At 41.1% G+C, this 13,488-nt stretch overlaps 1 protein-coding gene across 1 annotated transcript in view; it reads left to right on the top strand.

Annotated features, from left to right (window-relative positions):
• Window positions 1-13,488, top strand: part of BCAP29 (B cell receptor associated protein 29) — a 126,446-nt gene that overhangs the window by 28,728 nt on the left and 84,230 nt on the right. Inside the window, exon 2 of the mRNA XM_073652216.1 lies at window positions 1,959-2,066. Coding sequence (XP_073508317.1) covers window positions 1,975-2,066 — 92 coding nt within the window. The 5' untranslated portion in view covers window positions 1,959-1,974. The remainder of the gene's footprint in view (window positions 1-1,958; window positions 2,067-13,488) is intronic.

The raw sequence follows: 13,488 nt of genomic DNA, 5'->3' as shown, positions 1-13,488 counted from the left end.
ACATCACATGATAAAATGAATGCTGTCATTCAAAAGTACAACTTGTCCCACAAATAACAAGCCCTCCTTCGTGTAAGGACCTGCACCTATTGACAGAAAGTTGAATTTTTAGCCCTGATGGGGATCTTCTATTTGCGTTCCAAAATGGTGCAGCAGATCAGATGTCCAACTGCCGATCCATTCATTCTCTATGGGACTGCTGGAAAGAGCCGAGCGCAGTAGTCAGCAGGCCGATAGGGAGTAAATAGAGCAGTGGTCGAGGATGTGCCTTACTGCTCCATTCTAACGGTGAAAAAAGGCCCCCCTTCTGCCGATCGTTTGGGGTCCAAGCGGACGGATCCAAATAAATCAGCAAGTTATCACCTATCTTACTGAGTTTTTTTGGACAACCCCTTTAAAGTTACATATTAACTCTCCCTCTTTTTAGGATACACAGGACCATATCATGGGATCTAAGTGTCCCCATTAGCCCTTTCCATGTTCCTGTATAGCGTAATAGGGTTTGGCCTCAGGGAAACGGCAGTCTCTGTTGTGGAGAAACACTCCAGTAACTTGAAACATCAGAAGTTTACCTACTCTAAAGTTCTGTTGTCAGTCTCAGATGCGTTGACACTTGAACATGTGATATGGATAACTCAACTTTGCGTCTTTTGACTTTTAACAATGATGTATGTACAACGCCCAGTTTTTTGAGAGTGGTATTGCCGGGCAGCCTGTCAATACGGATAATACAGACAAAAAGTGGCCTTATCCCCTAAAGCAGCTAACTAGAGTCCACATTACAGTTGTCTGTCTGAGTTAGGCTATGTGCCCACGATGCAGAAATGCTCCGGATTTTTTCCTGAGCGTTTCTCCATCTCCCTGGCAGAAAAAACGCATGCGGATTGTACATGCGTTTTTCCTGCCAGGGACAAGCGGATATGAAGCGTTCTTCACATGCATTTCTGCATGCGGGTTGACAAACGATTTTAGCATCACTTGAAAAGTGCTTGACAACTTGGTCATACTATATAAATCCATGCAACCGGCATGGATTGATATAGTGTGACCGTAAAGAATGGTAAAAAATAAATCTATACTTACCTTCTGATGGCCCCTGGAGTCTTGATTCGATGCGTCTCGGCTTGCCGGTAGCTCGCGGTACACTGTAGGACCTGCCGTCACATGACTAAATGACATCAGCGCAGGTCCTTCAGTCCACCGCGAACCACCGGCAAGCAAAGGCAAGCCCATCGCGGGTCATCAGAAGGTAAATATCATATTTATTTTTTATTTTATTCTTTTTTTACAGGTTTTATGGTACCCGGGTCCGGAGGAGAGTCTCCTCTTCCCCAGACCCGGGGTACCATCCGCACATTGAAACGCGTGGAATGCGCATCTACATATGCAGTGATGCGGATTCCATGCGTTCCAATGAAAGTCAGTGGCGGCGAAAACGCAGCGCTTCCGCAAAATAATTGGTAGTGCTGCGTTTTTTTCCGCAATGATAACCCGCAGCGGAAATTTCCGCAGCATGTGCACAGCACATGCGGATTATCATTTAGGAACATGGCAGGCCTTCTACCATGCTTTTTTTAAGCGTTTCTGTGGCGGAATTGCCGCTGCAGAAACGCTTAAAAAACGCATAGTGGGCACACAGCCTTATTGTCAACAACAAGACTAAAAGAAAATCCTGACATTGCTTTGTGGATGTGCAGTGCGATCTATGGCCTGTTTTTATATATTAGTCTTCATTGCCAGCTATTTATTGTAGAGAATAAAAGCAATCGGTCACCGGGTTATCTGATGTAGAACACTATCTGTTGTGTAGCGTTAGCATATTATTCCTTGGCCTTTGACTCGTTCCTGTTGATGTTGTGATATTCCATCAATGCTCATAATGACTTAAGCGTGTCAGCAACTGCCTTGTAAATAGTAGTGTGAATGAGCCTATAACACGTTTGTTTGCTTTTTTCTAGATTTCAAGGACTTAACATGACATTTCAGTGGACAGCAGTGGCATTGTTCCTGTATGGGGAAGTCGCAGTTATTTTAATTCTTTGCATCCCATTTATTTCTCCATCGAGGTACAATAGAAGTTTTATTAAATGTGTATATTCAAGTTACAGTTTGTTATATACGGATATTATACAATGTATCATTCATTTATTTGGTAACATGTTAGTCAGTGTTCACTTCCCATGTTTAGTTCATACACCAAATATATCCATAGGCACCTAATCATTTACGGGGTCCAAAATAATCTTCATTTCTCCACTAATGGTTCAGCATACATTAACACAGCCTTTCTTGGTGGTACTGAATAGTGTAGTAGGCTATGCTATTTCAGATGTACTCAGAACAAAGCAAATACAGTGTACGAGGGTCAGTCAATAAGTAATGCCTCCTATTTTTTTTCTCCTTTTAACTGGCAAGAAATTCAAATGCAATTACATAGGTTGAAAACCACAACATTAACAATTAATTTGTCACTTTTCAATATAATCTCCATCCATTTCCACAGTCTTGGTCCGCCGTTTAACAAGCGCATGTATTCCAGCATCGGACCCACCGTGCACAAACTTTTCTGTATCCCAGTTGTCCAATAATTTTCATCACACTGCCTTTACTGAGGCAGATAATGCCACACAACTCATCTGCAGTCACCCGGCTGTCACCACGAATGATGTCATCGACTCGCTGAATGTTGCTTGGAGCCACTGCGGTTACTGGCCTGCCCCTCCGCATTTTGTCAGCCAACGGTGATGGCCCTTCAGCTGTGTTACAGCGATGAACCCATAGTCTAACAGTACTGACATCCACTGTTGCATCACCGTACACATTTTTCAGTCTGTCATGAATTCGAATGGGCGTTTCACCTTCTGCATGCAAGAATTCAATCACAGAACGTTGTCTAATATGAACATCGATGTCAGCCATTTTGCAAACGGATACAGTCCTGCCACCTGTTGGTGCAGGAAGTTGCAATTGCTGTGGATTGGAGAAGAAGGTTTGAGGAATTGTGCCAAATTCAAATATTTAACATAACTATCTTATTTAAGGAGAAAAAAAATAGGAGGCATTACTTATTGACTGCCCCTCGTAGTATATATTTAGTTTTACAATAGGAGCTTATTAGCGATGTATCTGTAAGGCTATACATTGGGATAAGTCACAGCCTTCCAGAGGTATACATATGGCTCCAATGTAGGGCCCGTAACGGGTGAACAGAACTTTTTTTGCCCTATAGTAAATATTTTAGATATACCAAACGTCTTCCAAAAGAAGGAATATGATCTCACCAGCTGCTTAGGATATTTTTGGAACAGCACCGAAGCTCTAGCTGCAAGTTCGCTATGCAGTTTCCTAAATTCAATACGTGACTTCTCATTCATGGAGATTTTGTTTTGACCACATTGTGAATATGCTGTGTTATTTACTTGTCATAGTAAGCTTTAATGATAGAAGTTAAGTATTATATTGTAATATAGTATTTTAGCAGCCTACCAACTTGAAACCCACATATCTAATAAAACTAATTGAAGTCAGTGACAAAACCTAAATTATTATAACATTTATTTTTAGAGCACCATTAATTCCATGGTGCCGTGTACATGAGAAGGGCTTACATACAAAATACAAATGTAAATTGCCGTGAACAAACTAACAATGACAGACTGGTACAGGGGGGAGAGGGCCCTATCCTTGCGGGCTTACAGTCTACAGGATAATGGGGAAGGAGAGAGTAGAATAGGAAATTGCAGCAGCTTCAGTTGTGGTGAGGAGGCAGCGGGGTCATTGCAGGGTGTAAGTTTTCTTGAAGAGATGGGGTTTCAAGTTCCATCTGAAGGTTCCGAGTTTGGCAAATTGGATGTGTTGCGGCACAGAATTTCAGAGGATGGGGATACTCTGGAGAAGTTTTGGAGGAGATTGGGTGAGGAGTGCAAGGAGAGAGGTAGATTAGTCTGGCAGCAGAGTGAAGGACCGACTGAAGAGGTACGAGAGTGTTAGCAGGGAGACCACAGAGGAGGATATTGTGGGAGATGAGGGCATGCACTATCATTTTAGTCGATTATGGGTTGAGGAAACCACAGATTCTGGAAATATGTTTGAGTTGGAGGTGGCGAGAGCTTGGATCTGCAGTTTGAAGGACAGGACAGAGTTAAGGGTTACTCCAAGGCAGCGGACTTCTGGTACTGGAGAGAGTGTGATGTCATTAATTGTGATAGATCACGTAGAGGGGTTAGGTGAGACGGGCGAAAAATGAGTTCAGTTTTGTCCACTATGAGTTTTAGGAAGAAAGAGGAGGATATGGTAGACACTCTGGGATTTTGGACAGCAGAGTGGTGATGTCTGGGGCAGAGAGGTAAATCTGAGTGTCATCAATGTATATGTAGTAATGGAAACCTTTTGGACTTTGAGTTGTCCCAGGCCAAAGGTACTGATTGACAAGAGTAGGGGTCCCAGGACAGAGCCTTGAGGGACACCAAGAGAGAGAGGGCGGGAAGAGGAGGTAGTGTGTGTGTAGGGGGGGGTGTTTAGAAAGGTATGAGGAAATCCAGGATAGGGCAAGGTCTCTGACACCAAGGGAAGAGAGGATTTGTACTAGGAGGGAGTGGTCGACTGTTGGAGGCAGGGGACAGGTGTAGAAGAGGGAGTATAGAGAATTGTCTGTTAGCTTTTGTAGTAATTAGAACCAAAAATAGTTGAGGGCAACAGCTTTCATTATGGATCAAGACTGATAAATTCTAATACCTACAACATGACACCTAAGAGTCATGATAAGATCCAAAAGGAGTCAATAGTTTTAAAGATGAGCACAATTTTATTGAATATTAAACATACAAATACAGTAAAAGAACTGTGATCATTTGAACATCCGAGCAAGAGGAAAGTTCCCCATAAAGTTTTAAAACGAGGTCCAGATAAAGGTTCCACAGAAAATGCAGTGCAAGTCACAGATGAGCAGGGAGGAGAGGGGAATCAAAGAGCCTCATAAGTCACAGAGTACTCAATATCTGCCATATACCCTACATCACAGTTGTACCTATAAATTGCATACTGCATATAATATTAACCCTAGAACGCATACCTGGGGCCTCGCAGGCCCGCCCTGTTAATTGTTTTCTATTTTCCGCAAGATTTACTTTAATTTTGAAACTCTAGGTATTCCTCAGGTATATAGTTATTTGTCATTTTTGTTTGAGTTATTCCATGTTATTTGCACATGGGCCTAAAAGGCCCCAGGTATGTGAAAAAGTAGATTTTTATGGTCATGCGTTCTAGGGTTAAAGGGACTCCGAGTATAGGCAGAAAACAGTTTCTATTGGTAAAACATGAATTTCATGAAACATGCTATGAGTGCCAGTTCCCAGGTTCAGACTCAAAGATGGTTAAACACATTACTAGTCATAGAATGGAGAAATCTCCATGTCACGTTTACCTACCCTGTGTGCCTGCACTGCTGATTCAAAATCCCGTGCCCCTACGCACGTTTCGGTGCATATAGCACCTTTTTCAAGGGGAAAGTGACCTGGTGGTGTTAATGGAGTGTGTTCATTATATGCTGCTAACGCAGCTGTGTAATCAAAAGCCGGACCAAGTTAGCGCGTGCGCGCCATCTCAAACACCGCTTCGCACACAGCATCCGGGATATCACGACGACGCGCGGGGGTCAGAGGGTGCACTTCCCCCGGCCCCGTGTGCGAACGTCGCATGAACGCCGGAGACTGAGCAGCGGCAGATATGTGCAGGCGCGCACGCGCAGGTCCAGCAATGACGGAGAACAGAATGAGGATCCCCAAATAACGCTATAGTAAGTATATTCATATGAAGAGTTTGAAAACTGTATTCAATCCACAGAGCAGAGGAAGGACAGAAGACAGGTATATAGTGAAAGGGGGACACAAGGAGTAGAACATTATATCAGGTCATTGGTGAACAATGGCAATGTAGGGTATATGGCAGATATTGAGTACTCTGTGACTTATGAGGCTCTTTGATTCCCCTCTCCTTTTTTCTCCCTGGTCATCTGTGACTTGCACTGCATTTTCTGTGGAACCTTTATCTGGACCTCGTTTTAAAACTTTATGGGGAACTTTCCTCTTGCTCTGATGTTCAAATGATCACAGTTCTTTTACTGTATTTGTATGTTTAATATTCAATAAAATTGTGCTTATTTTTAAAACTATTGACTCCTTTTGGAACTTATCATGACTCTTAGGTGTCATGTAGGTATTAGCTTTTGTAGTAAGTAAGAAGTTAGTAATGTTGGTCTGGGCAGTTTCGGTGAAGTTGTGGGATGGAAGCCAAATTGCAGGTTGTCAAATAGTGAATTAGATGAGAGGTGGGTGGAAAGTTCAGCATAGACATGCTGTTTGAGGAGTTTGAAGGCGAATGGGAGCAGCGATATGGGACGATAGCTGAACATAGCGGTCGGTTCAAGAAATGGTTTCTTCAGAATAGGTGTGATCGTGACATGTTTGAAAGCAGAAGGGAAGGTACCAGAAGTTAACGATGGGTTAAAGAGATGTGTTACGGCTGGGATAAGCGTGGTGGTGAGGTTGGGGAGGATGTGGGATGGGGTCAAGTGCACAAAGTGGTGAAGTGGGGTTTGGAGAGGAGTTGAGAAAGCTCTCCTTCAGTGATAGTAGGGAGGAAGGCTATGGGGGAGGGGCACTGGTCTGTTACACTTAGGGGTTGTGGTGGTTGTGCAGTAAAGGCTTGTCTTGTTTGGTCGATCTTGCTTTATAAATATCTTGAATTGGGCTTCACTTCAAATATCTTTCAATAAATATCTTAAACATACTAGAAAGTTTTTTGGCGTTGACTTCTTTAGTAAGGAAAATTAAGAATGCCAAGATGAAATATTACTAACTTTAGGGGCTAATGAAAATGAAATCTTAAGCTTGAGAACAAGTAACACATTCAGTGGCAATAGGTTCTACTAAATATTCCATATATAACCTAGGATAAAAACAAATTAGCAAATGCCCTGCAGTCAGTAAATAGTGCGTATGTGAATTACACAGGGTACTTAGTTGACACACTTTTGATAAAAAAAAAAAAAAAAAAAAGTGAGGTGTACCCAATAAGGATGGGCCCTCACTCAGGCTGTGTGCCCACGATGCGTTTTTTTAAGCGTTTCTGCAGCGGCAAAAACGCTGCAGAAACGCTTAAAAAACGCATGGTAGAAGGCCTGCCATGTTCCCCAATGATAATCCGCATGTGCTGTGCACATGCTGCGGAAATTTCCGCTGCGGATTATCATTGCGGAAAAAAACGCAGCACTACCAATTATTTTGCGGAAGTGCTGCTTTTTCGCCGCCATTGACTTGCATTAGAATGCATGTATTCCGCTTCACTAGATAAGCACATGCGGAATCCATGCGTTCAATGTGCGGACGGTACCCAGGTCTAGAGGAGAGGAGACTCTCCTCCGGACCCGGGTACCATAGAAACTGTGAAAAAATAAATAAATAAAGATTATATTTACCTTCTGACGGCCCCCGCTGCGCTCGTCCTTTCATGCCGGCAGCTAGCGATGGACTGAAGGACCTGCGCTGACGTCAGTCATGTGACTGGTCACGCGACGCTGACGTCGGCAGGTCCTTCAGTGTACCCCTGCCGGCAGCCAGGACAGAGGGAATCAAGACTCTGGGGGCCATCGGAAGGTAAGTATAGATTTATTTTTTTATTTTTTACCATTCTTTCGGTCACAGTATATAAATCCATGCCGGTTGCATGGATTTATATAGTGCGACCAAGTTGACAAGCACTTTCCAAGTGATGCTAAAATCGCTTGGAAAGCGCTTGTCAACCTGCATGCGCAAATGCAAATGAAGAACGCTTCACATCCGCATGTCCCTGGCAGGAAAAGGCATGTACAATCTGCATGTACAATCCGCATGTACAATCCACATGCGTTTTTTCTGCCAGGGAGATGCAGAAACGCTCAGGAAAAAATCCTGAGCCATTCTGCATCGTGGGCACGTAGCCTTACTCTTGTAGTTTACCTCTCTACATGCCAACAGGCTTCAAAATAGATGGGGACAAAGGAGGACCCAGACCTGCCTGTTTAACCACCTGCCCATGGAAAGCTATGTAAACTAAATGCCCATGCCCCTGTATGTACAAAGAAATAAAGCAAGACCAAAGTAATGAGTTGGAACACGTTAGTATAAGTGTAATGTGTAGGTGTATAGTCCCGCTGTGGCCATTAACACACATTACCAAGGATAAAAGCAAATGAGCAAATACCTTGCAGAAAATAAATATTAATAGTACATGTACATAACATAGGGTACTTAGTTAGCACTATTTTGATCAAAAAGGTGTAAAAGCCATCCTACCGCCACAAAGTGTACTCAGTCAGGATGGACACTAACTCTATAACTTTGTAATGTAATATTTTAGCAGTGTGCTTATAATTACTGACCCTCTTGAAACCCACATATCATCTAATAATACAAATGAAAGTGGGCTTCACTTCAAATATCTTCCTATAAATAGCTTAAAAATACTAGAAAGTTGTTTGGAATTTACTTCTTTAGTAAGGAAAATTAAGAATGGCAAGATGAAAATATTACTAACTTTAGGGGCAAAGTAAAATGAAAATGAAATCTTGGTTTAGATTGGGCACTACATTCAGTAGTAATAGGTGCGACTAAATATTCCATTAAGACTTCATATCAGAAAATATATACATTATTTTATAGATTTTTCTTTTTCAAAGCCCAAACTGGAGTGGATCAGAATTTTTTTTCACCATTTGGGTAATGGCTATTGTAAAAAATTTACAAGAATAAAACAATCTCGAGTTGTACCAGTAGTCATAGATGCTATCTGTTCTGGCTCATGGATGTGTATCACAAGTGGAGCGCTCTCCTCCCCTTTTCTTCATAAAACAACCCCTTTCAAGCCACCTCAGGCATTTTATCCTACCAATTTTCATGAGATCCGTTGTCAATGTAATCAAATTCCCCAGTTTCTTTGAGGCAACCCACTTTAAAATGATTGTCTATCTCTTGTTACTATATATTGTCAAGTTTTTGACTCCATATTCTATGACAAATAACAACATAATATATCTTTTGTAGTGGTTGAAGCTTTGTTTTTCTGACCCAGAGCTCCAAATCTTTGACAAAGACGCATGAAATTATGCTAGCTACTTACAACCACTCCTTAAGGCAGGGATGTCAAACTCAAATGCACAGATGGCCAAAATTAAAAGCGTGGACAAAGTCGTGGACTAAACTTGATATTTATTAAAACAATGTCTACAATTGGGGAAGTTTTTCCTTATCAAATATACCTATCAACTTTTTCATATGGAAACAAACTTAAAGGTGTTGTACCACGAACAAAGTACATTTTAATTAATATTTTAATTAATAGATCTTAGAATAAAATATTGGAATAATATAATATGTTATGCAAGAGCAGTAAAAAGCATATGGCCTAATTTAAATAATAACAAAGGTTAAAAAAACCTTGAATAATACAAATAATAAAGTATCATGCAAACAATAGTGCCCCAAAAACACAGTATGTTTCACCCACAGTGAATTCCTCTACAGTACCCTCCACATGCACAGTATGATGACCCTTCTGTACCTTCCTCCCTCAATTCCCCGACAAAGAATTGTGACCTCATCACAGAATGATTCTCCAACTGTAATCCCCACACAGCCCTCCATACAGTATAATGGCCCCATATAGTGCTCCATAAAGTATCATGGCCACAAAAACTGCTCCATACAGAATAATGGGCCACAAATAGTTCTCCTTACAGTATAATGGGCCCCACATAGTGCTCCTCAGGGCTTTGGAGTAGTTGTCCATTTGGTGGAGTTGGAATCGAAGTCTGTATAAAATGGAACTCCAACTCCTAAAATATATATAATAAATTGGGTACAGTAGTTCAATGCAGTTTGTGGGGAATATTTTTTCATAAGAATTTGGGAAAGTTATGAAATGTCCTATAAATGTCTGTCCTATTCCTTATTTAAGGATCTAGACTTTTAGCTGAGATTAATCTGTGCTACAGTAAATTTATCACTTAAACATGAGCCATGTATGAGGGAGTTGGAGTTGATGTCATGGAAATTGTGCTCCATACAGTATAATGGGCCCCGCATAGTGCTCCATACAGTATAATGGGCCCCACATAGTGCTCCATACAGAATAATGGGCCCCACATAGTGCTCCATACAGTATAACGGGCCCTACATTTAAAAAAACTAAATAAATAAAATACTCCCCTCTGCCCGTTCCCCCGCTGCCCCGGTCTCTTCATGGTGTCTTCAGATCCTCTGCACTCTTCAGTACAGTGGGCGTGTTGTAATGACGTCATCACGCCCACTGTGCTGAGACTTCAGACGCAGAGGATCAAAGATGGGAGAGGCAGTGTCAGCTGACGCTTCATCCTCCATCATTGCTTTTAACTGTATTAGCATCTAAGATGCCGATATAGTTGATAGTGCGATGCCGGGTAGTGCAGGCCAAATATACTCACCCTGCGGGCCAGAGCTTGACATCTGTGCCTTAAGGGAACGTGGGATCTTACCGAATACGGTGTTATGGAAGAGAGACGGAAAGTAACCATCTGTACTAGCAGCTGTATCCTGCAGATGTCACTGAAATACTCTGTAGAACACTATCCCATGTTTAGGCTTGACTTGTGTAGGTATGTGGGCTATGTAACATTTTACTTGCTTCTTTTCAGCAACACCCTCTATCTTTGGCATTAGATAGAATGTGATATCTGTAATAAATCTGTTAGTATAAACAGATGCCATTTTTATTTTTATGTATATTTTTTTTTACATTTTTCTAGCCCTGTTCACGACCAATCATGTTTTCGTTTTAATTAGTACGTTATGAGTACTGAAATTTTTTCTTCCTTCAATATAATTTGAATGTCCTGTTTTTTACATTTTGACCACAAAGGACCACTAAAATGCATCTTACATTATTTTCCAATTTCTATAACAATACGTTTCATACAGTATATCAGACGTGCTTATTGTTCTCTCCAAGGACGGGGCTGGAAACAGAAATTCAGACAGGCAGCAGCTTTTTTTTCCCTGTTTTTGTTTTTTCTTATTTTTTGCATTCATTTTCCATATTGTGGACTACATGAGGTCATACAAAACTTTTGAGGGGGCATTTCAACATTAAAATACATTTATATTATTGCTTATTTCCCCTGTTATTAGGGTTGGCATATAGTTCCTAGTTATAAGGCTAATTCAATCTCTTGGCAGCACTGAACTGATCTGGGTCTATTAAAATCTAACAGCTCCTGCTCCTTCCCGGCACCCGGTGATCATATAACTGCTGGAAGAGGAGGATGAAGCTGTCAGCGCTTCCTGTACTATATACACATCACTATATGCTGTGTACACAGAGCTTGATTAGCACTGTGTACACAGAGCTTGATTAGCACTGTGTACACAGAGCTTGATTAGCACTGTGTACACAGAGCTTGATTAGCACTGTGTACACAGAGCTTGATTAGCACTGTGTACACAGAGCTTGATTAGCACTGTGTACACAGAGCTTGATTAGCACTGTGTACACAGAGCTTGATTAGCACTGTGTACACAGAGCTTGATTAGCACTGTGTATAAAACAATCAAGAAGGCAGACATGGTAAAAAAAAAACCCATCTCTGCCTTCTCTGTGGGTTCTCTGACAGTCGGCTCTCTGCTCTCGCTATTTGTATTATCTCCGTGCTGGTGCTGACTTTTAAAACATCATTGCAGAACAAAATGTGGACCAGCCTAATTTCTTAAATCGTTGGGAGACCTACAAGTAGTTAAATAAGCTCAACAAATGTTACCCCAGCTCCCCAAAAAAACTTGCAGAGATCCTAAAATTGCTAGAATGAAGGACCTTGGAAGGATTGCTTAGTTTAATGCATTTTTTGTCATTCACTATGTCTTTCAGATTCAGACTAAAATTGAACCAATAGATTTCACTTTTAATATAATTACTGTATTGAATGTCATATTTTATTGAATGCACTGAGACATGCTTAGTAAATTCTTTTAGGTTAAGTTCCTTTGCTGAGTTTTTGATGCACAAAAAATGAGCACGGTAGATGGCGTTAATAGAAATCTTGTTCCCACTGAGCTTTTTTAACATAACGTAAACTGAATTGCAGCGCGTATTTGAAATCTGCAACATGTTAATTTCTCTTGCAGATACGCTGAGTTTTATTTGCAGATTTTCCCCATAGCATTGCATTAGATGCGGAAAAAGCGATGGTAAAAAAATGCATAGAATTCTCACATGACTGTAGCAATAAAGTTTTTGCATAACTCAAATATGAAATATGGAAATAGGAAAAACAAAGCAGCTGTATTTAATACATGACATACCAAAAAGGGGCAAAAAAAAAAAGCTATAAAAAAGTATGTAATAAAAGCACTCAAACGCAATGAAAAAAATGCAGGTAGTCTATTTTAGCTAATAAGTGCAGAAAATCTGCAACATCCAAAACTCACCAAATACTCATCGTACGAACGTCGTAGCCTTGGTCTAGATATTCTTGCAGCGATCTTGTGATAGGGTGCAACATCTGATTAAACTGAACATTTACCAAACATAATTAGTCACCAAATAACCCCTTGGCTGTTTTATGTTAAGAAATGTATCTATATTTAAAGCATCAGAAATATTATTAACCCCTTAAAGTGACCTAGTTTGGATTTTAATGACCAGTCTTCGACTCTGTTCACTGTGGCTCCAGCGTCATGTACTCAGTCAGTCAGGACTATTTTCTTTACGTAAAGGTGTTTTCTTTCTTCCGAAATCCTGTGTACCCCGACTGCAATTTGTTGTGAAAAGCAAACTGTGTTTTGCTCAGTCTTCCTGGGTCCTGCTCTGAATTTCTGCCACTGCTCCCAGTATCTGTTATCTACAGCGATGACGTCACTTTAACAGCACTCCAGCTAATAACTGAGCCAAGACGCTCTGCCTGAGTTGACGGCACAAGCTCACTGATTGGCTGCAGTACTTTCGATTGTTGATGTGAAATCGGCGCTACAGACAATAAAAGTCTCCGAAAGCACCAGCTGAAATTTAGCGCTGGACCAGGGGAGAGTTAGTAACGTTTTTTAACCCCTTCACGACCTTTGACGGACGTTTCCATCATGGTTGGATAGGGGTTCATGACCGCCGGGAGTTCGGGGTAAGTAATAGCTGAGACCTGGCTGTCATGGGCCATTTAACCCCCTAAATGCCATGGGACTAAGTAAAAAAGTTCAAAGGTTTGATTACAGGGAAAATATATATTTTTGTACCGTGTTAGCCAGTAGATGATATTTTAATCATCTGGACGGGGTCTGAGCAACAGCTGAAGATGTTCCATGAACACTTGAATCGATTTCATCCCACAATCAACCTAACACTCAACTACTCCTGTACTGAAATTAACTTTTTGGACACCATCATCAAGTTACAGAACAATGAAATAGAGACATCCTTGTACCGGAAACCAGT

This window comes from Phyllobates terribilis, unplaced genomic scaffold (assembly GCF_046119375.1).
Source record: "Phyllobates terribilis strain yellow unplaced genomic scaffold, ASM4611937v1 Scaffold_11__3_contigs__length_659146591, whole genome shotgun sequence".
Classification (NCBI taxonomy): Eukaryota; Metazoa; Chordata; class Amphibia; order Anura; family Dendrobatidae; genus Phyllobates; species Phyllobates terribilis.
Note: the sequence above shows the minus strand (reverse complement) of the source record. Positions and strands in the feature narration are given on the sequence as shown.